Source organism: Monodelphis domestica, chromosome 2 (assembly GCF_027887165.1).
Source record: "Monodelphis domestica isolate mMonDom1 chromosome 2, mMonDom1.pri, whole genome shotgun sequence".
Classification (NCBI taxonomy): Eukaryota; Metazoa; Chordata; class Mammalia; order Didelphimorphia; family Didelphidae; genus Monodelphis; species Monodelphis domestica.
The window spans coordinates 134678066-134705129 of NC_077228.1; the positions used below are offsets into that span (position 1 = coordinate 134678066).

The following is a 27064-nucleotide window of genomic DNA, read 5'->3' on the forward strand; positions in this document are numbered from 1 at the left end:
TTTAATTGGAAGAGAGGGGAAACGGGTTAACAATTGTGCTACAAATGGGACAGTTATTGAAATTAATTTTTTTAAACGCACAAAGGGAAACAGAAGGACATTTAGGAGGAAAAACATATAAGCAAGACAATTTTTAAAGTAACACATGGAGGGGGCAGCTGGGTAGCTCAGTGGATTGAGAGCCAGGTCTAGAGATGGAAGGTCCTAGGTTCAAATCTGGCCTCAGACACTTCCCAGCTGTGTGACCCTGGGCAAGTCATTTGACCCCCATTGCCTAGCCCTTACCACTCTTCTGCATTGGAATCAATACACAGAAGGTAAGGGTTTAAAAAATAAAGAAATAAAATAAAGTAACACATGGAATTATATATTTTTTTAAAAGGCAAGCAGTATGCAAAGTAGGTTCATTTTCTAAAATATAATCTACTTTTCTTTGGTTTTGCTATGAACATAAAAATGATCTCTATTTTCAAAATGAACAATTAATAAATAAGATCATTTATCTTCTTTTTTAAAAAAATCCATACCTTTCATTTTTAGAATCAATACTATATATTGATTCCAATGCAGAAAAGTGGCAAGGACTAGGCAATGGGAGTTTAGTGACTTGTCCAGAGTCACATAGTTAGGATGTGTGAGGTCATTATTTGAAGCCAGGACTTCCTGTCTTTAGGCCTGACTCTCAATTCACTGAGCCACTTGCCTCCAATCACCTATCTTCTAATACTCACTCATTAAACTCTTGACTTTGTCTTGCTCTTTTTGCCCGGTGCTCATCTTCTAACTCAGGTAGGTCTTCAAGTTCTTTCTCTCTCCTGATTATGTTAAAAACTAGAAACAAAAGTTTCCATTAAGTAAGAATGCTTTCTACAATGTTTGTTAACAGTTTAACACATACCAGGAAACTCACCTTTTTCCACCTGAATTCTAAAAGCATTTCTCTTCCTCCGGCCATAGTCTACACTGAAAAACAATATAAATAAATTTAACAGAGTATATGCTGTCAGTCAATCAACAAGCATTTTAAAGTGCTTAATATGTGTCAGGATTACTATATGCTAAATGATAAACAGAAAGGCGATCTCTGCCCTCAAGAACCTGCCACTCTGATGAAGTAAGACCATACATAAAAATAGAGAGCTGAAAAACTGGGAGGGAGGATGGTGGAGAAGAAGGTACTCTTCAGAAAGGCATGGCAAAGAAAGTCATGAGAAGAGTAAGGCGTGCAGCCTGAAAAGGAATGAAAATAGGTGGCCGGGCCTCTTAAAATGAAGATTCTGACATAAACTGGTAATTCACAGGGAGAGACTACAGGTGTAGAGGGGATGTGAATCATGTAACTATGGAAAAATATGCTATTTTTACAATTTTTATTTTAAAGTATTTTTCCATGGTTACATGACTCACGTTTCCCTCCCACCCACCCCTTTCCCCTTCCCCTTCCCAGAGCCAACAAGCAATTCATGGAAGAATACCCCAATAAATAAATGAATGAATGAATGAATGAAATATTAAAAAAAGTTTTTTTAAAGTAATACAATCTGGAGAGGAATGAAGTCTCTTCCCAAACATGGAGACCATCTTCAACAGAGTGACTTAAAGAGAATAGAGATTTTAAAGTGATGATTTGATTCTATATTTACCAATCAAGCTAACATTTATTAAACATGACATGTCCTAGGCACTATGCTATAATATACAAACAAAAATTAAATAATCTCTACCTTTAAGAATTTTACATTTTATAGAGTATTGAAGAAGTTTACAGTTTACATAAGGAAGGTTCATTCTGGACTTGCTGAGTTTGAAATCTATTAGGGGAATGAGATATATCAATAGCTATAATCCTCAGAACAGAGAACATCTTAAAGAATAAGAAGTTGAAGGCCAGGGTTCAGTTCTACCACTGTTTATGTTTTGTAAGCCCCAAAATACATTCACTAGAAACAAATGGAAAAGGAGCCTATTTTCTTTCCACCAAAAATTATGACCTTGCTTCAAAACTAAGCCTAGAAGTCTAAATGAGTAATAGCTTCTTTGGCAAAAGGTAGCAGCAAAAAACACTGAAATTCTAAATCTTTCAAATGTCTAGTTCAGGTTGGGCAGAGCCAAGATGGCAGCTTAGTAGCAATTAAAGCTGAAACTGCTCTGACAATTCTTCCAAATCAATTTTTAAAAGGTGCCTCAAAACAACAGGAGTCAAAAACCAACATCAAATTGGGGGGGGGGGGGGGTGTTTGGCTCTCCCATTCCATACAAATTGAAAGGTAGGCAGAGAGAGTTGATTTTCACAGGATGGGGTGAATTGGAAGCACACAGAGGAATGCTGAACAACCACTCCCCACGGACTGCGCCAGATTCTGAGCCTGGGAATAGGCCAACTTTGGGATCCCAGAACTCTGCCTACACTGACACATCCCACACCTACCCCTTGAAGTTCCAGGCCCTGTCACAAGTGCAATGAGGCCCCAGAAGTCCATAGCACTTGGCACTTTCAAGACTGTGTTGTAGCAATAATAGCTCTGAGACCTGCAAGCCATCAGCAGAGGAGACAGAATCAGCAGCTTTCAAAACTCTCTGTCCACAGGAAAAGAAAAAGAAAAAGGCTGGAAAAATGAACAAACAGCAAAAGAAATACCTAACCCTAGAAAATTTCTATGGAGATGAAGAGCAAAGCACAGAATCAACAGGGGACTGTGAAATCCATGAAAATTCAAAGCAAAATGAGAATTGGTCTCAGCCTCTAGAAGAACTCACAGAGGAATTAAAAAAATAAATAAATCTGGTCAAAGAAAAATTGGAAAAAGAAATGTAATGCAAAATGAAAATAAATTAAAAAACAAAATTGTTCAAATGAAAAAAAGAGGCACAAAAATCCAATGAAAAAGAGTCTAGAGATCTAAATCATAAGGGCTACAGATGGGAGGTTCAAATCTGGATTCAGATCCTTCCTAGATGCATGACTCTGGGCAAGTCACTTAACCCCCATTGCCTAGCCCTTACCACTCTTCTACATTGGAACCAATACAGAGTAAAAAAAAAAAATTAGAACTGGGCAAATAGAAGCTAATGACTTCATTAGACACCAAGTAACAATAAAGCAAAATCAAAGGAAAGGAAAAAAACCAAGAAAATATAAAATAGCTCATCAAATGCCTAGTTCAACTTTCTCTAAATTATATAGTTCAGTGGTTCATTTTACTAGTTAATAAAAGCTTTTAATACCTGATTTGATTAAACTATTAAGCTTGCCTTATTTTATTTTTTACTAAATTCACTCAATACCATACAAAATGCAAAACTGAAAATTTCTAAAAAAAAAAATTGACAGGCTGCAGCTACAACTTTATAGAGCCCCATTCTCAGACTTGTTAACTACTCGATCCAAATCTGGGAGAGGAAATGAAAAGATTCCTTATATCTTAGATTTTAAACACAAAAGAAATCAGTTACTCCTCCTACACTATTCCAACAGGCTTAGTTAGGTTTAACTTTCAAAGGCAAGAAAGAAAGAGTGCAAAGATAACCCCTTGCCAATTTGACAGTCTGAAACAGCCATTATTACAAGGTATTATAATGCCTTCCTGGTACCTTCATCTTCATTTCCACCCCCTTTCCAGTTTCTCAGCTCTCTATTTTTATGTACAGTCCTGCTCTATTAAAGTGGCAGGTTCTTGAGGACAATGTTTGGCTTTTCTTGCTTCAGGAAAAGTCAGGATTTAGAACAAGGTTTACATTGGGAACAATCTGCCCAGAAAGTTGTTTAAGTAGAAAAGTATACCACTATAAATAAACAAGATCACTATCTTTTTAATTTGTATGTTATTTGTTCAAGAAATTCACCATACATTCATAGAACACTATACACAAATAACACATCATACCTTGATAGAATTAGATTAAATAAACTTCCACGATATCTTCCAACTCTATTATTTGGATCAGGTAACAAAAGCACTAAGGAAAACTTTAAAATCAGAGACTAGCCCCTAAAAAGCTTAAAATCTAAGGAGAGGCCCCAATTTATCAAACATATAGAGAAATGAGTCAAACTTCTAAGAACACAAGTCATTCCCCAATTGACAAATGGTCAAAGGATATGAACAGAAAGTTTTCAGAAGAAATTAAAGCTGTCTTTAGTCATTTGAAAAATGCTCTAAATCATTCTTGATTAGAGAATTGCAAACTGAAACAACTATGAAGGGCCACCTCACACCTATCAGATTGGTTAATATGACAGTAAAGGAAAAATGGTAAATGTTGGAGGAGATGGGGCAAAACTGGGAGATGAAATCTAACCATTCTGGGGAGTAACTTGTACTATGTCCAAAAGACTAGAAAACTGCATAGTCTTTGATCTAGTAATACCACTAATAGGTCTGTATCCTGAAGATTTTTTTTTTAAAGGGAAAAGAACCTATTTGTACAAAAAGATTCATAAGTAGCTCCTTTTTATGGTGTGAAAGAATTGGAAACTGAAGAGATGACCATCAACTGGGAAATGGCTAACAAATTGTGGCAAGTGATTGTGATGGAATACTATTGTGCTATAAGAAATGAGCAGGATAATCTCAGGAAAAGCTGGTAAAACCTACATGAATTGATGCAGAGAGAAGTAAACAGAAAACCAGGAAAAAACTGTACACAATAACAACAATACTGTATGATGATCAACTAAGAAAGACTTAGCTATTCTCAGCAATATAAATATAAAACCATAACAATTCTGAAGGACTTATGATGAAGAATGCTCCAGAGAAAGAACTGATGGAATCTGAATGCAGACTGAAGCATACTATTTTTCACTTTGTTTATTTTGGAAATTGCTTTTATGTGAGTATTCTCACCAATGACCAAATTGATTTGCCTCTCCTTTTAAATTAGATTAGCTGTTTATTTAATTACCTTAAAAAACAAAAACCTTAGTTTTACATATCAACTCAATGCTTTCAATTTTATTAATGTCTTCTATAATCCCGAGAATTTATTCAAAATCTTTTAACTGAATGCTGAACTGATTTATTCTTTCCTTTGTTGAAGTTATTTTAGAGACAAAAATCTTCCCCTCAGAATTGCTTTGGTTGTAATATTTAAATGTTGTTCATTATTATTACTTTCTTTTAATTTTTAAATTGCTTCTATAATTCGTCCTTTGACCGACCAGTTTTTAGAATGTTAATCTCCAATTACCTTTAAAACTTTTTTCTTTGTGATTAGTAATTGTGTTTAATATTTTTGCTTCTCTACATCTTTTGGTGAGGTCTTTATGTCCTTATACACAGTCAACAGCTGTAAAGGTCCCATATAGCTAAATAAGTAAATTTCTTCCTTTTCCTATTCAGTAATCATCAGGTATCTCTAAATTTTCTGATATTCAATTCATGTTCCTTAATTATTTCTTGTTTATCTTTTGGTTAAATTTGTGTAAGGATAAATTGGTTCCTCATTATTACAGTTTTCCTATCTATTTTCCTTCTAATTTGATTTTTTCTTTTAAGTTTAATTTTTAATTAAGTTTGATTTAGATGCTATACTATTAGGTGTGTGTGTCTATATATATATATATGCATATATATATATATATATAGTAATGATATTGATTTAGTGTCTGTGGTGCTTTTAAGTAGATTGTTTTTTAAAGTTTTACCTTCCATCTTGGAATCAATACTGTATATTGGTTCCAAGGCAGAAGAGCAATAAGGGCTAGGTAATGGGGGGGGGGGGGGGGGGTGAAGTGATTTGCCCAGGGTTACACAGCTAGGAAGAGTCTGAGGGTGGATTTGAAGCCAGGACCTCCCATCTTTGGGACTGGATCTCTATCTACTGAGCTACCTAGCTGTCCCCTAAGTAGATTGTTAATACTTCTTTATCTGAGTATAGCTGAAGATAATAAATTTTGTTCCAGCTCTTCATTTTAACTCTGAATCTTTATGTTTCAATAGTTTCTTATAAATAACACTGTCAGATTCTGCCTCCTAGGTCATTCTATTCTCTTCCATTTTATGAGTAACTCCTACTAACGGCCAATTATAAATATTATTTGTGTATTTTCTTCTATTTCCCCTTGTTTTGCTACTTAAATTCTTTCTTCTATTCTTCCTTCTCCTTTTCCAAAAGTGCCTTCTCTGTCTTCTTTAAAGGAATTTCTCTTCATTTTTTCTTCCCTAAATTTGTCCTTGGTCCTTTTCCCTCCCTTCTGTTTTCCCAAATGATGAACTCATCTTAAGGGATTCGACTATCATTTGAGTTATCTCCAACTGGGTTATTTCCAAGGTTAAGATTTCCCATGAGTCAATTGTGTATTTCAAATTGCATGTTGGGCATTAGTCTACATATCATCACATGGTCATCACTATGCAACTTCTCTAAAACTGAATTTGCTATCTTCCTTACTCTAAACTTTCTATTCTAAACTTCTGTTGATGACAGCACCATTATCTTAGTCACTCAAGTTCAAATCTGAATGATCATTTTCCTAAGTAGCACTTTGGTACAATGGAAAGAGAACATCTGAAGTAAATGAAATTCAAAAGTAAAGGTCAACAGACCTGGGTTCAGATCTGAATTTTGCCCTTATGAACTTGGCAAAAATCACTTAACCTTTTGGGCTTTAGCCTAAATATTTTTCATTATAAAATGGGATGACCAGATTCCTTTGGAGATGGGAGAAGGAGGACACTATTTGCCAAATTGGTAATTCTACTTCAGCAACATCTCATATCCAAATGTTCCTGTTCTCTGACCATTGCCACCACTGTAGTTCAAGTTCTCATTCTCTCCCAACTATTATATTATAATTGTTTCCTAACCAATTTTTTCTCTCTCACCTCTTCTTCCAATTCATCCCTTATAACTATGCCAAATTAGTCCTTATAATCTTGTGCAAGACTGATCATGTCACTTATTGCTCAAAAACGTTTAGACTCCCCTGAGCCTACAATTCTTAAAGGTCACAATACTAACTTTTTGGCATATAAACCTGACTTCAAACCTGACTACAATCCACTTTTCTAGTCAATCATCAACTCACTAACTGCCAATATGGCCCATTACTCTAGTCAACAAGGAGTACTTTTTTAACAGCCAGCTAAAATCTGCCTTCTTATAATTTCTATTCAGTTACACTCGTTCTTCTCTTAAGGACAAAATGAATAAATTTCTTCTATACAATGACTCTTCAAATAATGAAACAAGTCCTACTAATAAGTCTTTTTCTTCTCTAAACTAAATATTTCTGCTCATTTTAACCAGTTTTCTCACATAGCATAACCAAGTTTCCTCATAATCTTTGCTGCACCTATTCTACCTAATTGGATGACTCTAGATTGCCAACATCCTTTCTAAAATTTGGAAGCGAATTGAACATACTATTTCAGACTTGATCTGAATCAGAATACTTAGCATTAGTATGATTCTGGACACTATCTCAAAATTTAATAGGAAAAAATAATTTTAGATTTTCTATTCTAGCCTGTTAACGTTTTTCTAACTCTTAATTCAGTCATCGAATATTTCAGGTACCCCCCCCATAACATGTAATTTGCAAATATAATAGAATGTTAACATCAGCCAAGTAAATTATTAATCTGTTAAGATAACTAGGACCCAAAGGCATAAAGAGCCCTGTGACACTCCACATGGATTAATTATCATTCAACCAATTCCAAATCAAACTAACCATTCAATTATCTAAGGCATTTTCCATGTCAGGACCTCATGAAAGTTTCTATCAGAGTAACTAAAATCCAGATTTAACTGTGGAATTAACCAGATCTACCTGACACCCCAACTCCTCACTTAAATTAGTTTTAAAATTAATATTCAATAACTATTATATTTTAAAAGTTTTATTAATAATAACTAGGGCAAAAGAACTGCCTGAATGCAGCCTGGTTGCAGGTCCAAAAAAAGAGGGAGAGGGAGGAGTTACAGTCACCTAAATATAATCATGCAAAACACAGGGATGCAGGAAAAGGGAATTTTGGGAAATACTAAGGGACTTCTGGGGGATGAAGTCCAAAGGCTCAAAATCTCCATTTATACACTTATCAAAATAATCCACATTTATGTGGTACAATCTTGTTCCTGGGAGCTTCTCATTCCTCTTAGGCCAACAAGCAATGGGATTATACTTAATCTATCTAAACTCTGAAATCAGTTCTCTCAGAACCATTGGTAAGTTTTATTATACCTAGTATCCTTTAACACAAACTCAAATGGTTGCCATGGTTATCCCAATATTGCAGTCATTTCCACTTCACCAAATGATATCTCCTATCAGGTCCAATTAGGGTCCAACACAACAGTCTCCCTTTGTAGTGTGATCTTCTGAAGATGAAATTATCAGTGAAATGCAATGATATAATAGAACACTGTGTGAAGTTCAAATCCTGGCTCTAATACTTCATAGCTTTGTAACTTTAGAAAATCATTTTCCATCTCTGATGGAAAATGTTTCTTCATTTAAGGGGGGGGGGGGGGGGGAAGGTAGGTTTGACTAGATCAGAGGTGTCAAACTCATGATCAGGAATGGCTTTAAAATGAAACTAAGGGGGGGGGGGGGCGCACGACTAGCTGGCTCAGTGGATTGAGAGCCAGGCCCAGAGATGAGAGGTCCTGGGTTCAAATATGGCCTCAAGACACTTCCTAGCTGTGTGACCCTGGGCAAGACACTTAACTCCTATTGCCTAGTTCTTACCACTTTTCTGCCTTAGAACCAATACACAGTACTAATTTTAAGACAAAAAAGTAAGGGTTTAAAAAAAATGTAACCAAGACTATAAATAGAAGAGATATAGAATAGATAATAAATGGAAATATTATACAACATAGATATTAATTTGTGGTTTTGTAAGTAATATGGCCTATTTCTATTTGAGTTTGATACCACTGGACGAGATGATCCCCCAGGTCTCTTCCAGACCAAAATCCTGTGAATTTTAGATTTACTCTATCCTTCTTGGTCTAACAAAACAGGAATGTCTACACCCCTACTTAAGGATTAAGTGTTGAGAAGGATGGCCTATGACAGACATGTGCTAGCAAATGTCAAATCAGAAACAATTGACAGACCCCCTGGGCTGTCCTAAGTCAAGCTTACGCTACCATTGGTACATATGAGATGTACGAAGTGATGTAAAAAACAGTCTATATATTTCACATCACTTCCTCTCTCCGGCCTCTTTTCGCGGAGAGGTGGCTAAGTGGCAGCGTGCTGAGCATCTTGGAGTGGCTGCAGCTATACTATTGCCAGGATTTGGCGGTGAGCATCCTTGATACAGTAAATGGGAAAAGCTTAATATCGTCGGTCAGGTGAGGTGTCTTCACTGAACTCTCTTGGAGTTCAGGTTGATTCTTTTTTTTTCCTTTACCTTTCCTAAAAATGCCATCCTCCTAGAAGGTCCCTCATCTCAGAGGAGGCCTCGTGGCTAGAAGGTCTCTGAACTCCCCTTGGCTCAGGCTAGGCAGGAGAAATCTTATTCCCTTTTCCTTCTCTCTTCTCCTTAATTCCTTCCCTCTATATTAATTAAACCAACATAAAATTCCTAAACTGACTTGAGTATTTTTATTGGGATTTGAATTAATCCCTGGCAACCATAATGATAATATATTAGTCAAAACTCCTAAATTTACCCCATACAATACTATTTGAACTTTGAACTTGCTCTACTTTTAGCAAAAAACAAAACACTTCCAATATTCCAATAGAATAATAGAATACTTAGTTATCAAACTATTGGAATATTGGAAGTGTTTTGTTTTTTGCTAAAAGTAGAGCAAGTTCAAAGTTCAAATAGGATTAATATAGAGGGAAGGAATTAAGGAAAAGAGAGAAGGAAAAGGGAATAAGATTTCTGACTAAAGAGGGAAGGGAAAACATCCAGAAAAATGGCTAATCATGCACAGAAGCCTCAAAATCCTTCCAAAAAACCTAAAAAGAAGGCTGTAACCCTCGAGAATTTTTACGGAGGAAAAACCCAGCCTACAGAGGAAATACTAGATGAAACTCAAACAAAACAAAAAAACAGAAATTGTCCACAAGACCTGGAAGAATATCAAAAGGAGCTTATCAAAAAGATGGAAGCCTTCTGGAAAGAGAAGTGGGAAATGGTTAAAAAAAATGAAGAAATCATAGCTGAATACCAAAAGGTTAAAGCAGAAAACAAAAAGATTATAACAGAAAACCAGGCCTTAAGGACCAGAATTGAGCAAGTGGAAACCAATAATCTTGCAAAATAGCAAGAATTAATAAAGCAAAGTCAAAAGACTGACAAAATAGAAGAAAACATAAATTATCTCACTGACAAGGTGACATCAGGAAAACAGAGGAAGGAGAGACAATTTGAGAATCATTGGTCTACCTGAAAAGCCAGAAATAAACAGAAACCTTGTCACCATACTACAAGAGATCATCCAAGAAAACTGCCGTGAAGTTCTGGAACAAGGGGGCAAAATAGATATTGAAAGAGCTCATAGAACACCCTCTACACTAAACCCCCAAAAAACAACTCCCTGAAATGTAATTGCCAAATTCGAGAGCTTTCAAGCTATAATGAGAAAATCCTACAAGAAGCCAAAAAGAAACAATTCAGATACAAAGGAGCACGTATCAGGATCACACAAGACCTGGCAGCTTCAACACTAAAAGACCGCAAAGCCTGGAACACGATATTCAGAAAGGCAAGAGAACTGGGCCTTCAACCAAGAATCACCTGTCCATCAAAACTGACTATATACTTCCAGGGGAAAGTATGAGCTTTCAACAAAATAGAAGATTTCCATGTATTTGTAAGGAAAAGACCAGAACTAAATGGAAAGTTTGATATCCAACACAAAGATCAAGAGAAACATGAAAAGGTAAATATGAAAGAGAGGGAAAAGGAGAATTTTTTTTCTTTTTTAAAATTCAAACTCTCTTCTTTAAGGGCTAAAATCAGATCAAATTATATATATTAATATATAGGGAAATGTTATTTGTAACTCTCAAAAATGTTTTCATTATTATAGTAAATAGAATAATCATTCATAGGAAAAGATTGGGGCATTAAAGGATATAAAATGATATATAAAAGGGGTGAGGGGGAATCAATGATGGTACTAAGAGGTACCTGAAGAAATATAATAAATAGAATAATCTTTGTCACACAAAGATACACATGGGAGGGGGAGGGGAAGAATAGTCTTATAAGAGGGAGAGGAAGAGAGTGCTAATAGGTAATACCGAATATTACTCTCAGTGCAATCAACTCTGAGAGGGAAGAGCATCTAGATCCATTGAGATCCTGAAGTCTATCTTATCCTACAGGGTAAGGAAGAAGGGAAAACTAAGAGGAGGGAGCTCAAAAAAAAAAAAAAGGTAGGGAAGGAGAGGGAGGAGGGAACTTAACAGATCCTAAAAAAAAAACAAGAAGGGAAATCACCTTAAACAATATAAAATACTTAGGAATCTATCTGCCAAGACAAACACAGGAACTATATGAACACAACTACAAAACACTTTCCACACAACTAACACTAGATTTGAGCAATTGGAAAAGCATTAACTGCTCATGGGTAGGATGAGCTAATATAATAAAAATGACCATCCTACCCAAATTTATCTATCTATTTAGTGCCATTACCCACTGAACTTCCAAAAAACTTTTTTACTGAACTAGAAAAAACCATAACAAAGTTCATTTGGAAGAACAAAAGATCAAGGATATCCAGGGAAATCATGAAAAAAATAATACAAAGAAAGGTGGCCTTACAGTCCCAGATCTCAAACTATATTATAAAGCAGTGGTCATCAAAACAATTTGGTACTGGCTAAGAGACAGAAAGGAGGATCAGTGGAATAGACATGGGGTAAGTGACCTCAGCAACATAGTCTATGACAAACCCAAAGACCCAGCTTTTGGGACAAAAATCCACCATTTGATAAAAACTGCTGGGAAAAGTGGAAGACAGTATGGGAGAGATTAGGTTTGGATCAACACCTCACACCCTACACCAAGATAAACTCAGAATGGGTGAACGACTTGAACGTAAAGAAGGAAACAATAAGTAAAGTATGTGAACACAGAATAGTATACATGTCAGACTTTTGGGAAGGGAAAGATTTTAAAACCAAGCATGACTTAGAAAGAGTCACAAAGTGTAAAATAAATCATTTTGATTACATCAAATTAAAAAGGTTTTGTACAAACAAAACCAATGTAACTAAAATCAGAAGTGAAACAACAAATTGGGAAACAATCTTCATAACAAAAACCTCTGATAAAGGTTTAATTACTCAAATTTACAAAGAGCTAAATCAATTATACAAAAAAATCAAGCCATTCTCCAATTGATAAATGGGCAAGGGACATGAATAGGCAGTTTTCAGTTAAAGAAATCAAAACTATTAATAAGCACATGAAAAAGTGTTCTAAATCTCTGATAATCAGAGATGCAAATCAAAACAACTCTGAGGTACCAGAGAGGTACACCTAGCAGATTGGCTAACATGACAGCTATGGAAAGTAATGAATTTTGGAGGAGATGTGGCAAAATTGGGACATTAATTCATTGCTGGTGGAGTTGTGAATTGATCCAACCATTCTGGAGGGCAGTTTGGAATTATGCCCAAAGGGTGCTAAAAGACTGCCTACCTTTTGACCCAGCCATAGCACTGCTGGGTTTGTATCCCAAAGAGATAATAAGGAAAAAGACATGAACAAAAATATTCATAGCTGCACTCTTTGTGGTGGCAAAAAATTGGAAAATGAGGGGATGCCCTTCAATTGAGGAATGGCTGAACAAATTGTGGTATATGTTGGTGATGGAATACTATTGTGCTAAAAGGAATAATAAAGTGGAAGAATTCCATGGAGACTGGAACAACCTCCAGGAAGTGATGCAGAGCAAAAGGAGCAGAACCAAGAGAACATTGTACAGAGACCAATACACGTGGTTCAATCGAACGTAATGGACTTCTCCATTAGTGTCAATGCAATGTCCCTGAACAATCTGCAGGGATCTAGGAGAAAAAACACTACCCACAAACAAAGGATAAATGGTGGGAGTAAAAATGAAGAAAGGCAACTGTTTGACTACAAGGGTTGAGGAGATATGACTGAGGAGAGACTTTAAATGAACACTCCAATGCAAATACCAACAACATGGAAATGGGTTCAGATCAAGGACACATGTGATACCCAGAGGAATCACAGGTTGGTTATGGGAGGGGTGGCGGGGAGAGAAAAAGAAAATTATCTTTGTTTCCAATGAATAATGTTTGAAAATGACCAAATAAAATAATGTTTAAAAGGAAAAAAAACAAAAAAAAGTCAAATTAAAAAAAATTAATAAATAAAGTGGAGGAATTCTATGGGGACTGAAACAACCTCCAGGAAGTGATGCAGAGAGAAAGGCGCAGAACCAGGAAAACATCGTACACAGAGACTGATACACTGTGGTACAATCGAACGTAATGGACTTCCCTATTAGTGTCAATGCAATGCCCCTGAACAACCTGCAGGGATCTATGAGAAAAAACACTATCCACAAGCAGAAGACAAATGGTGGCAACAAAAACACCGAAGAAAGGCAACTGCTTGACTACAGGGGCTGAGGGGATATGATTGGGGATGTAGACTCTAAATGAACATCCTAGCGCAAATACCAACAACATGGAAATGGGTTTGGATCAAGGACTCATGTGATACCCAGTGGAATCACACATCGGCTATGGGAGGGGTGGCGGGAGGGGAGAAAGGAAAAGAAAATGATTTTTGTATTCAATGAATAATGTTTGAAATTGGCCAAATAAAAATGTTTAAGATAAAACAATGCAACTTAGTTACCCAGCAAGTAAATGTAATAATAATAATTGTAAAACATTAATAGAAGCTGACTGTCCAGAGTAAACATCTTATGTTCTGTTCAAACCAAATCTAGAGTTATCATATTCAGTTCTAGGCTCTACATTTTTGAGACAAACTGGAGTGCATATAAAGGCAACAAATTAAGAAATGAGGTTTTTCTTAAAAGTCAAAAAGAGAAACAAAGGAAGTGAGTATATTTAATATAGAAAAGAGAATATGTAATGAAAAAATTAATGCCATCTTCAAGTATGTGAAATTAGACACTGTACCTTCAAGGAACAGAAATAAAACTAATGGATGGAAATCTAAGGTAGCCAATTTCAGTTCAATACCAAATTTTTCTAAAAGTCAAGGCCCTACAAGAATAATATAAACTTGTTATTGAGCAAGACTCTTAGTGGAAGTCTACTGGAACTAGTTGGATAAATGTCAGTAAAATTACTAAGAAGCAGTGAATTGGACTATATAATTTCAAAGGACCTTTCTGACTAAGACTCTAAAATTCTATATTAGAGATCAATAAGAGCAATTGAATTGTTTTGGGAAGACTAGAGATCAATTTTCACTTAAAATTCTTATTCTTTTTTTAATTGAAAACTTTTATTTAATTAATTTTGTGAAGATTGGATTTGGCTCTCCCCTGATTGTAACAATGAAGGTACTTAGCTCTTCCTTGATTATGAAGATTGGAGATACACAGAGGACAGACACTTGGACTTGGAGTGAAGCCTTAGAATTTCTATCTGGCTCAGAAGCTCTCTCTCTCTCTCTCTCTCTCTCTCTCTCTCTCTCTCTCTCTCTCTCTCTCTCTCTCTCTCTCTCTCTCTCTCTCTCTCTCTCTCTCTCTCTCTCTCTCTCTCTCTCTCTCTCTCTCTCTCTCTCTCTGAAAGTCCTAGGTTCAAATCTGGCCTCGGACATACCCTAGCTGTGTGACCCTGGGCAAGTCACTTAACTCCCATTGCCTAGTCCTTACCACTCTTCTGCAGAGGGTAAGGGTTTAAAAAAAAATTTGCATTAGGGTGATCACTTAAGAGTCTACATCCCCAATACCCAGTGGAATCGTGCATCGGTTATGGAAGGGGTGGCGAGAGGGGAGGGAGGAAAAGAAAATTATTTTTGTATTCAATGAATAATGTTTGAAATTGGCCAATTAAAAATAATAAAAAAAGAGTCTACATCCCCAATCATATCCCCATCAATCCATGTGATCAAGTAGTTGTTTTTCTTCTGTGTTTCTACTTCCACAATTCTTTCTCTGGATGTGAATAGCATTCTTTCTCGTAAGTCCCTCAAAATTGTCCTGGATAATTGCATTGCTGCTAGCAGAGAAGTCTATTACATTTGATTGTGCTATAGCAGTGGTTCTCAACCTTTCTCTGTAATATTGCTACAGTTATGATTCGGAATGTAAATACCTGATATGCATTATGTATTCTCATTGCTACAAATTGAGAGGTTGAGAACCGCTGTGCTATAGTATATCCGTCTCTTGTGTACAATGTTCTCCTGGTTCTGCTCCTTTCACTCTGCATCAATTCCTGGAGGTTGTTCCAGTTCACATGGAATTCCTCCAGTTCATTATTCCTTTCAGCACAATAGCATTCCATCACCAACAGATACCACAATTTTTTCAGTCATTCCCCAATCAAAGGCCATCCCCTCATTTTCCAATTTTTTGCCATAACAAAGAGCGTGGCTATAAATATTTTTGTACAAGTCTTTTTCCTTATGATCTCTTTGGGGTATAAACCAGCAGCGATAGGGCTGGATCAAAGGGCAGGCAGTCTTTTAACACCATTTGGGCATAGTTCCAAATTGCCATGCAGAATGGTTGGATCAATTCACAACTCCACCAGCCATGCATTAATTTCCTAATCTTGCCACATCTCCTCCAACATTTATTACTTTCCTTTGTTGTCATAAAAATATTATTTTTGAAGAAAATATGCTATTGTTTAAGTTCAAACTAATCTTCACATGAGAGTGGTATTGAGAATTGTTGAGTACGAAATTTAAATTCTACCTTGTACATTTAAGACTGCAGCAAGAGGCCTATCACTTAAACTCTCTGAACATCAGTTTACTTATATGCAAAATAAGATAACAGCATCTAAGGCTTTTGTGAAGAGATTCTGTAAAACTTGACCATTATGGCACCTATTATTAAGTGAATGTATAACATCACTTATATAGATGATTACCAAAAACTGCTGGGCTTTTTAAATACTACTTTATTGATATTGTTAAGAGATCTATTCTTTAAAAATTTAACTTGATAATCAAGATATATAAAAATAAAAAAGATCAATGACTACTCCCTAAAAGATAAGCAAAAGCCATGTATAAATAATTCTTTAAAAAACTGTGAAGTATTCACAACCACATGAAAGAATGCTCCAAATCATTAATAAGAGAAATGCAAATCAGAACAATTCTGAGGTAAATTCATCTCCCCATCTTGCAAATGGACAAAGATGACCAAAAAATGGCAATAGTTAATATTGGAGGGATTAGGGGATGATAGGCATATTAATGCATTGTTGGTGGACTTGTAAAATGGTATGACTATTTTGGAAAGTAATATGGATTACACAATTAAAGGAACATGTCCTTATTACCCTTTGAACTAAAGATTCTATTACTGAGCATATGTACCAAGAAAATCAAGAAGATAAGTCATAATATACACCATATTTACAATAGTATTTTTTGTGATTGTAAAGAATTGGAAACACAAACTGGTACATGAATATAATGGAATATAATGTATAAAAATTGATGTGTGAACCCAGAAAAGCAAGATCTAGACAAACTGATGCAGAGGAAAGCAAGCAGAGACAAATACACATAAAATAACTTATATTACAACCATGCAGATGAAAAGAAACCCACATTCAAAAATTCAAAATTAAATGTAACAGCATTATAGAGATCAAGTATGACACGAATGAAAAGAATCTCTCTCAGTGGAGATGAGATGTCTAGAGGTGTTACTCATACGTTTTGGGGCTTTTTAAATGTATTAATCAAACATACTATTTTTTTTTCCTTTAAAAAAGTAATATGCCTTTCTTGAAGGCAAGAAATGCTATGATGATATAAATAATAGATAATATCAATAAAAACTTATGAAAACTTAACATTAACAAAGTCTTGCCAACTACTTGGAGTATTAAACAAGGTACAAAAGTTACAAAGTTGTTTTTTTTTTTTAAAATATCTGTCTTCAAAGAACTTATGTTGATATTGGTTTGTAATATGAGAAAAGGGGATGGGGGCCAAGGAAAAATCCAAAGTGCTACTCTGGGAAGATTTGAAGAGACTTTTATCTGGGGCAATCAAAGAAAGCTTTATAGAGGAGTTGGCACTCAAGGTTTGAAGGATAAAAAGATCTGAAATGCAAATAAAAGGAGAAATGTATCATAGGCTGGAATTTTTACTTGGACTAAAACAGACAAGTTGTAAAGGGATAAGGTTAAAGGTAGTAAAATTGGAAATGAATCATAGTTGTACTTGTTCAAGTCTAAAGTGACTAATGCACAATCTTTGGCCGTGATTCTGGTAAAATATATAACCAGGTCTAAGGTTCATTAAAAAAGCAGCAGCATGAATACAATGTAAGGATTATGAGCATAAGATTCAAGAATGACCGAAGCTCATCAATACAATGACCAACAACTCTTAAGAAGCAATGAAGATGAATCATGCTCTTAAAAATAACAATAGCTGGTATTTAAACAGAACTTTAAGGTTTACAAAACACTTTAGGAACATCATCTTATTTTATTGTCATAGTAACTCTGGGAGGTAGGTGCTATTATTATGCTCATTTTGCATATGAGGAAACTGAGACAGTGGTTAAATTTGACTGATCCAAAGTTAAAATGGCTAGTAAGTGACCCTGCATTTGAAAGAGAAGTGATGGTCTTGATAATATTTTCTTTCTTGCTTTCTTTTAATATTCTGAGCTTCTTTCAATTATTTTTTAATTTAATCTCATTTTTATTATTATGCAAAACACATTTCCATATTGGTCATTATTATGAGAGCACACTCAAACAAAACCAAAACCTCAAAATAAAACCATAAATACACTGATGTGAAAGATAGTACACTTGATCCACATCTGTCGACTCCAAAAGTCCTTTCTCTGGAGATAAATGTTTTCAGACTTAGACTTAGTGTGGATTTGTTCTGCTAGTCTATTTCTTTAGTATAAGCATTGTTTGGGGGTGGGAACGGGAGATAATTAATGATATCAAAAGAGAAAAGAAAAAAGGTCATATGCAGAAATGGGGATAGAAAATCATTCAGTAAGACCAATAAGACAGTTGAGGAGGCACATGGGTGGCTCTGTGGCTTGAGAGCTAGACCAAGATATGTGAGTTCCTGGATTTAAAGCTGGCCTCAGACCCTTCCAAGCTATGTGACCCTGGGTAATTCACTTAACTCTCACTGCCTATGCCTTACAGCTCTTTTGCCTTAGAACCAATAAACAGTATTGATTCTAATATAGAAGGTTAAGGGCTTTTAAAAAACTAACATTGGATTTATTGCATACTTATGTAAGAATAAGAATAAAAAGAATAAAATAACAATGACGACTAGCATCTACTATATAGTGTCTAACATGTGCTTGGTATCATGCTAAAGACTTTACAAATAGATTTCATAATTTCATATATAAAATTTTTTTGTGTGTTTTTATGTGTTGTTCTTTGTATATTGAAATGTTCAGTTTGCTGGTGTTTATAAGTTCAGAATAAGAAAAGATTATTTACAGGAAAAAATAAATACTTGAATCTTTAAGATAGAGAGACTAATTAGGATAGTGAGTATTGCTATCAGTTACAATTTTGTTGGAAAGCTAGAGAATGCAGAGAATGATAATCAAGACAGCTAGGTGGTACAAAGGATAGAGCACTGGATCTGGGGTCAGGAAACCCTGAATTTAAATCCCACCTCAGGCACTTATTAGCTGTGTGACCTTGGGAAAGTCACTTGTTTACATCAGTTTCCTTCATGGTAAAATAGGAGTAATAATAGCATCTACCTCAAAGGGTTACAATAAGGATCAAATGAGATATCATTTGTAAAAAGAATTTAGCATAGTGTTTGATACATAGTAAGTACTATATAAATGCTTAGTGCCTCCTTCCCTTGCTAACTGTATATTGCTTACCTGTACATCTCTTGCAAATTGGATGCTAAGGCACCAATGTCCACATATTTTCCACATTCATTACTGCTCAGATACTAAAACACAAAATTTCAAAAATAGAAACATGTGATCCTCCTTCAATAATTAAAATTCACAAACATTATAAGGGATCATCATAATATGGCATGGTATAAAGTGTTTACTACCTGGAATTTAAAGGCCTAGGTCTGAGTCTTGACTACCTCCAAATGGTATGACTTTATTTGGGCAAGTCTTTCTTTTCTCTCCTTAATTTTCTTGGGTAATGATTTCCTCATTTATAATATTCATAATTTATGCTACATAATATCTAATGACCTAGAAAGACTCAGGTTTTACTTCCAAACAGTTATGTACTGAAGCAAAACTTCTGTGGAGGTTGAAAACTGGGAAGTTCCTTACAAAATGTGAGGTTGCTATTAAAATTGTTTTATAATCTGCCGTCCACATTTTCACTATTGACAGATAACTAAAAATTGCAAATATTTCTGATAGACTCTGAATCCTAAAATTTAGAATTTCAGAGGGCCTCAGATCAATCTCTTGTCCAATGTAGCAAAAAGAGTGGAGGGAAAAAAAAGAAAGGAACTAAAAGATCAGAGCTAATTTTGGAGAGAACTGTTTCTGGGAAGTGAAGCCAGAAAAGCCTGATTGAAGAGGGCTTAGAAAAGAGTGAAACAGAAATGACAAAAATGGATGGATTTTTAGAAGTTTGGCAGAGAAAGAGAAGAGATACAGAGAAATCATTTTCAGAGATGGTAGGATCTAGTGATAGTTGTGCTGTTTTGTTTTGTAATGGGGAAAGGGGCAGCTAGGTATCTCAATAGTTGGAGCTCCAGAGGTCCTAAATTCAAATCTGGCCTCGGACACTTCCTAACTATGTGACCCATAATCCCTATTGCCTACCACTCCTATATTGGAACCAGTGCTAAGATAGGTTAGAGTCTAAAAAATATATATTAATTTTTTTCAAAGTGGTAGAAAAAATAGACATGTTTGTATGAGTAGGAAAAAATCAATAGGTGAAGAGAAATTAATATTAGAGACAGATGAGTAGGATAATTTAAGAAATCTGTTGGAGAAGACAGAAAGGAATGGGATCAAGGATACATGTAGCTTTAGCCTTGACCAGGAAGATAGCCACCCCTTCACCAAAAACTGTAGTAATAGATGAAAGATTTTTGGACTCCTTAATAATCTTTAAGAGCATTAAGGGGCCTTGAGAGCAAAAATGATAAATGGGGGACAATCAAGGGCTTGTGTTTTGAGAAGAGATGGATAAGAGTTCACGAACAATAAAAACGACACTCAGAGTGTGCAGACCTTACCCTGAAAATCTAACAGTTGGAACAATGAGATCAGAAGCCAGATTAGCAAAGAATTATAGTGAAGGAAAAGAACTGGAGACATCACTTGGACAAAAAGGAATGCATAGAACGTGTCCTTAAAAAAAAGTGGGGTTAAGTTCTGGATTCCCCCACCCCCACCCCCCATTCTACAAAGGAAGATATGGGTGAATCAGAGGAGTTAGAGGTCTCGGACCCTGGTTTCCTGACTCAATCTTTTCTCTTCCTACTATCACCGGTAGGGCGGCAGTGACCCACTTGAGAATGCACAGGCCCTGTGGGAGGGGGGAAAGGGTGCAGGCTGATGTACTCTCTCCACGTGGTGCAGCCTCACCCCTCTTTTCTCCCCTCCCCCCTCCCACTTTAGAGGTGAAATCTCCAGGACGAGTGTCAGAGGGACCAGCTGAGGAAGTGAAGGTGCCCCGATACTCTCCGAAATAAAAGGGGGCGTGCGCGGAGAAGCAAAGGGGCCAGAGGCACAAGAGCTGAAGGAATATGGATGGAGCGGAGAGGCATAGGGCCGTTCCGGAGCGAGAGCGAACGGGTCGGCCCACGGGTCTTACCTGCACAATGCGCCTTTTTAGCTTTCGGTCTATATAGGTCACAACTCGAGGTTTCATGTCTGAAGAAATCTCTAAACCGAGGGGCCGAGGTCTCCAACAGGAAGTTGGGGTCCTCGCCGGTGGAGCCGCCCTAGAAAATGCCTGATTGGTCTGACAGGCTGTTAGACGTGATCGCTCTCGCCCTTCTTCATAATAAATGTTTTTATATCGAGAATGATAAAAATGCAATCATCAAGGGAGGAGTGTAAATCCAACACTACATAGTCATACAGTAGATTCTAATTATTTTTCTTCTGTAAGGCTTTCGTTTAAGTACCCTGAATGTAAGGACCCTTTGGAATGGCTTAAGCATATTGGTTGTCAAACAGGAACTTGCGTGTTCTGGAAGACACGTGGAGACTAATGTTTTCTTTCATGCATTACTTGATTCTGTGTGCCCTTCTGATTCCTTAGTTTATATTTTACTTTTTTCATGTTTATAGTCGTACTCCAATAACGGGCATTAGTCAGCGCAGAAATTCGTAAACAAACCAGATACAGGCTTAAAGTCAGTTTAATCAGATAATTCAAGGTAGTAATTACTCTTGCTTTTCTTCCTTATTATTTAGATTGAAATCACAAGGATAATTGCCTGTACTCACCTTTCAACCCCCACCCCTCTTCCATTTATTTGTTTGGGAAAAGAGGGAGATATATTGAGAAAGTAAGTTCTTTGTTTCTTATTGTCAGTGAGCATCTGGAGCCTACTGGATAAAGAACTAATCTGGAAGTCGTGAAGAACTGAGTCTGTAAATACTAAAGAAAAATACAAGTGAGGCACTTGAATTTTTAATGGATAAGGACTCCTACAGTACCCTGAACACTATTAGTCCAAAACAAAGATTTTATTTTTAATAAGGCAGTGGAAGTTAAATGACTTGCCCAGAGTCACACAGTTAGGACGTGTCTATGGGACCAGATTTGAACCTAGGACCTCTAGTCTCTAGACCTGGCTCTCAATCCACTGAGCCACCTAGCTGCCCCACAAAACAAAGATCTTTAATGGAATAGGATAGTAAAAAAATTAACAATAGAACTCCCCATAAACTTCTGGCATACCTGCTCTTTGTGCTGGCAAAAAATTGGAAAATGAGGGAATGCCCTTTGATTGGGAAATGGCTGAACAAATTGTGGTTCTTGGTGATGGAATACTATTATGCTAAAAGGAATAATAAACTGGAGAAATTTCCATGTGAACTGGAAAGACCTCTAGAAATTGATGCAGAGTTAAGGGAGCACAACCGGAGAACATTGTACACAGAGACTGATACACTATGGCAAAATCGAATGTAATGGAATTCTCTGCTAGCAGAAATGCAACAATACAGGACAATTATATGTGAGAAAGAACACTATCCACATACAGAGAAAGAAATGTGGGAGTAGAACCGCAGAAGAAAAACATTTCCTTGATCACATGATTCAATGGGGACATGATTGGGGAAGACTCCAAATGATCACTTTATTGCAATTATTAATAATATGGAAACAGGTCTTGACCAATGATACATGTAAAACTCAGTTGAATTGCTCCTTGGCTATGGGAAGGGGGAAGGAGGAGGGGTAGGAAAGAATATGAGTCATGTAACCATGAAAAAATATTCTAAATTAATTTAATTGATTAAAAAAAAACAAACCTCTGGCATAGTCTTCCACAAATATATATTCTATCAATGGGCTCAGTAAATACACATAGAAAAGATAAATAAGAGACATAGGTGGGGAACATGGACAAAATCTGATGCAGCAAAACCACTTATATGTTCTAAAAATATCATCATATTTTTGTCACTAGTCCTGTGTTCACCTGGTTGTGGCATTTATTCCATAGGTCTCTAGTAGTCCCACATAGCTACTGGGCACAAGGTCTTCAATTTTTTTTTTAACTCAAGTGCCAAAACAAAGCAACTTTCCCACATACATAGCAAATCACAAAAAAAGCATTCTTTCTTTTTAAAAACCCTTACCTTCTGAATTAGTATCAATTCTGACTTGCCCAGGGTCATACAGCTAGGAAGTATCTGAATTTGGATTTGAACTCAGGGCCTCCCGACCCTGCGCCTAGCTATTCATTGTGCCATCTAACCACCCTTTAAGTTTTATTATTTTTTTATAGTATCTTTGTCCTTATGTAAATTATTCTGGCTCTGCTCACTTCACTCTGAGTGTTAGTTCATACTACCCAGGATTTTCTCAAATCATCTATAGTCTCATTATTATAGTTCGGTAATTTTTCACCATTCATAAATATAATTTGTTCATCTATTCCCTGAATTGTCTAAGGAACAATCTAAGAGTCACTCCAGGAACCTCATTATCCTGTAAGATTGTATTGGCCTTGGTCTTCAATGCTTCATCAGTATACTCAGGACTGTCTGCCCCTTTGATTGAAGGGTGGAGTGAAGAGTCACTCCTAAAGTCTCAGTTTAAGGAAGGTATCCTGCATAGCCATTTCTTAATTTCTTACTGTCCTACGCTCCTTTTTTAATTTATTTATTTTTACCAATTACATGTAATAAATTTCCACATAAGTTTTCTGAAGTTATATAATCCAAATTGTCTTCTTTCCTCTTTCCCTCCATGCTCCTAGAGTTGGCAAGCAAATCAATCTGGATTATACATGTTTTACACATCTTTGGATTTGTGTTACTTTTAGTTGGCTTCTCTGTCTTCATAATGGGTAGCTAAGTAGACCAATGGATAGGGCACCTCACCTTGGAGTCAGGAAGATTCATATCTGACTTCAGACACTTACTAGCTCTCTGACCCTGGACAAGTCACTTAATCCTCTTTACTTCAGCTTACTCAGTTTTAAAATGGGCTGGAGAAGGAAATGGCAAACCATTCCAGTATCTTTGCCAAGAAACCCCAATGGGGCTAAAAAAGAGTCAGATATGACTGAAAAACAACTGAATAATAACTGCCTTCATAATGACAGCCAACATTTATATATTGCTTTAAGATTTGCAAAGCAATTTTCAGTTATCATTTAGATTAATTCTAATAACCTGAAGAAGTAGGTGCTATTACTATCCCATATAATAGACAAGAAAAATGAGGCTGAGAAGTTAAATGACTTGTCTAAAGTAATATAATTAGTGAGTATCTCAGGAAGGATTTGAACGTGAGTCTTTATGATGCCAAGTCAACCTTCTTTCCACACAGTTACCCACATTATGTCAAGTACTGCACTATGCAAAAATGCCTGAGCTAAAGTTGTGGTTATATGAATAGAGGGAAGGAAATGGATATGAGAGATGTTGTAGAGGTAAAAACAGTGAGATTTTGTAACTTATTGGGAAAAGGGTCTAAGGATAAAGGAAAGTAAGGAGTTAAAGATAATACCGAATTTACAAACCTTGAAACTGGAAGAATGATGGTTCCTTCATCAGAAATAGGAAGCTTGGAAGAAGAGAAAAAAATTCAATTTTTTTTAACTTGTGTAGTCTGGTTTCTCTTTTTTAATTAAAATTTTTTATTTTAAGAACAAATTTCCACATAAGTTTTACAAAAATATATGATATAAATTCTATTTTCAACATGTTGAGTATGATTTGAGTACAGAATATCCACTTTGAAATATTTAATAGGTATTTGCTTTTATCTAATAGCAATGGATCTTGGGACAGAGACTAAGATTGGACATAAAATTCTGTCATCTATTATAGATCATAATTAATTGGGAGATGATGGAAGTCGCCAAGTGAGAGATTGTAGAGAAAGAAAAAACAAAAGAGGGCCAGAGATAAGAGTCTTGGGGATGTCACCATGGTTAGAGGATTTAATATAGAAGTTGAACCAGCAGAGAAGACTCAACAGGGGCAGTCAGTCAAGTAAGAGGAGACTTAGGAGAGAATAATGATACAAGAAACCCAAGAGGAGAAAGTATCTAAGATTAGTGAAATGTAGAATGGCTATAGTTGGCAGCCTTGTAAAAACCCTGTGTTTCAATAAGGCTTAAGTATTAGCCCCCCCTCCAACTGATTGGATTAAATGCAGTTACTGAATTCTGTTTTAATTAGTTAATTAATCTTTATCAATTGCCTTATTGGTTAGCTTTCTCTTTTCAATCCTATTCAATTAAATATCAAAACAATAAACAAAAATATTAAATACCTACTTTGTGCCAAGCATTGTGCTAAGTTGGGTTTCAAATAGTAAGACAGTCTTTCTCTCAAAATGCTTACATTCTAAGGGGGAAGACAACACACAAAAGGAAGCTGAAAACAATTGGAGAAGTCCAGAGAGCAAGAGGGAACGCCCAAGGATACTAATTACTAAGCTTAGTTGAAACCAAACAGAGCTGAAGCTGGAAAATGGAGATGGGGAATAAAATTACTTGGAAAACTTTGGATTTTGACTGAGCCTATAACTATTTCTGTAAATGGAATTTTCCTTGGAATTCTGAGTCAAGGGTAGAATAAAGAACTAGGGAGAATAAATCTCTTATTGAGAAGTTAGGCAATACTAGTGCAATAAACCCAATGAACAAATGCATGGCTAGGTATAGAGCAGGAAGCAGGGAGTTACCCTGAGTACCAGCAGTAGTTGCTTCTGGACTCTATTGTAGATCAGGTAAGATATAAGGTCCTTAATTTAGAGGGTAAGGAGGGGTGTATAGGGGAAATTTGAGGAGAGAAGAGAAGAAAAGGTTTGGAATAACTTCTGTGGGGAGTAGGTTAAGGAATCAGTTAGTGAAGAATAAATGTTATAATGCCTTTGAGATTAAATAAAACATCTGTAGTGAACTAGTCAGTTGACAGTGCAGCTTCCTTTATCTCCATATTATCAGCCTCTGAAAAGGTTTGGAGGAGGCAATTTTTGTCTGACAAGGAGCATTATCTTCTGATTGAATAGGACTGTACAAAAATGTCTAGTAAGAAGCTCATAAGTATACTTGCTGTAGTTCATTTTCATTGCCTAAAGCAGAGCAGCTAATACTATTTCAATTTACCTTGATAATTTCATTCTTCAAAAGATGGAAAAGCCAAAAATAAAAGTTCTATTTTGGATTTGATTCTTGTCAACAAAGAGGAATTAGTTCGGGGAGGAAATTATAGAAACTTTAATATTAAAATACTATGCCATCTTAGAATTTGGAATGGAGGAAAAGAAAACTGACAATTGTTTATACCATAACTTTTAGAAGGATAGGTTTCATAGCATTCAGAGAATGATGAGGTGGGATCACCTAGACTAAAATTCTGAAGGGTGAAAGCAGTCCAGAGAAATGGAAAGCTCTCAGGAAGGAAATTTGGAAGTAAAAATATCAAATGATTCCTATAAAATGTATAGGGAGTTCAATAAGGAACTTAGATGTTTAAAAGACATGTACAGGGACAGCTAGGTGGCACAGTTAACAGAGCACCAAACCTGGAGATAGAGGGATGTGTGTTCAAATATTAACTTAGGCACTTCCTAGCTGTGTGCCCCTGGGCAAGTCACTTAACCCCATTTGTCTAGACCCATGATGGTGAACCTATGGCATGTGTGCCAAAGAGGACACGCAGAGACTTCTCTGTGGTCTGTCACACTGTCATCCACCAGAGGTAGTTACTAGAAAGACAGAGGGACACTGGTGGAACTGCTCCTTTTTTAAATCTCCTCTTTAAAAGATTTTTTAAAAGATTAAATTTAACTCTCTCCTGATTGTGAAAATGAAATTAACTCCCCTGCCCATTTTTAGATTTAATCACCAAAGGTGTAAACACCCCATTCACACTTGAGTGGGAGAGGTCTGTGACCCATGTGTGCTTTAGTGCCTGGCAAATCAGAATTAAACCGACTGCTCCTGGGCAATCCTAAAGCAAAGCTTCAACTGTTATTAGTATACATAAAATTAGGGGAAGGCAGCAGAACTGACACAAAAGAAAGTGTTTTTTAAAAATTAATTTATTTAGTCAATTAAGAACATTATTCCTTGGTTACAAGAAATAATCACACTATTTTCCTCCCCTACTCCCACCCTTCCCACACCCTGCAATTTCATTGAGTATTACATGTGTCCTTGATCAGAACCTATTTCCATGTAGTTGGTGTTTGCACTAGGATGTTCATTTAAAGTCTACA

At 36.0% G+C, this 27064-nt stretch overlaps 1 protein-coding gene across 4 annotated transcripts in view; it reads right to left on the reverse strand.

Moving 5' to 3' along the window:
- NVL (nuclear VCP like) overlaps positions 1-21177 on the reverse strand; it is a 101235-nt gene extending 80058 nt beyond the window's left edge. For 3 of the 4 annotated variants that reach the window (XM_056815993.1, XM_007481470.3, XM_007481472.3), the window contains exons 1-4: positions 20957-21110; positions 19030-19103; positions 911-963; positions 732-831 (exon numbers count right to left, since the gene is read on the reverse strand). In XM_056815993.1, coding sequence (XP_056671971.1) covers positions 732-831; positions 911-963; positions 19030-19103; positions 20957-21013 — 284 coding nt within the window. In that variant the 5' untranslated portion in view covers positions 21014-21110. Of the gene's footprint in view, positions 1-731; positions 832-910; positions 964-19029; positions 19104-20956 lie in introns of all 4 variants that reach the window. The other variant, XM_007481469.3, reaches the window with a different exon arrangement.
- Positions 21178-27064: the final 5887 nt, after the last annotated feature.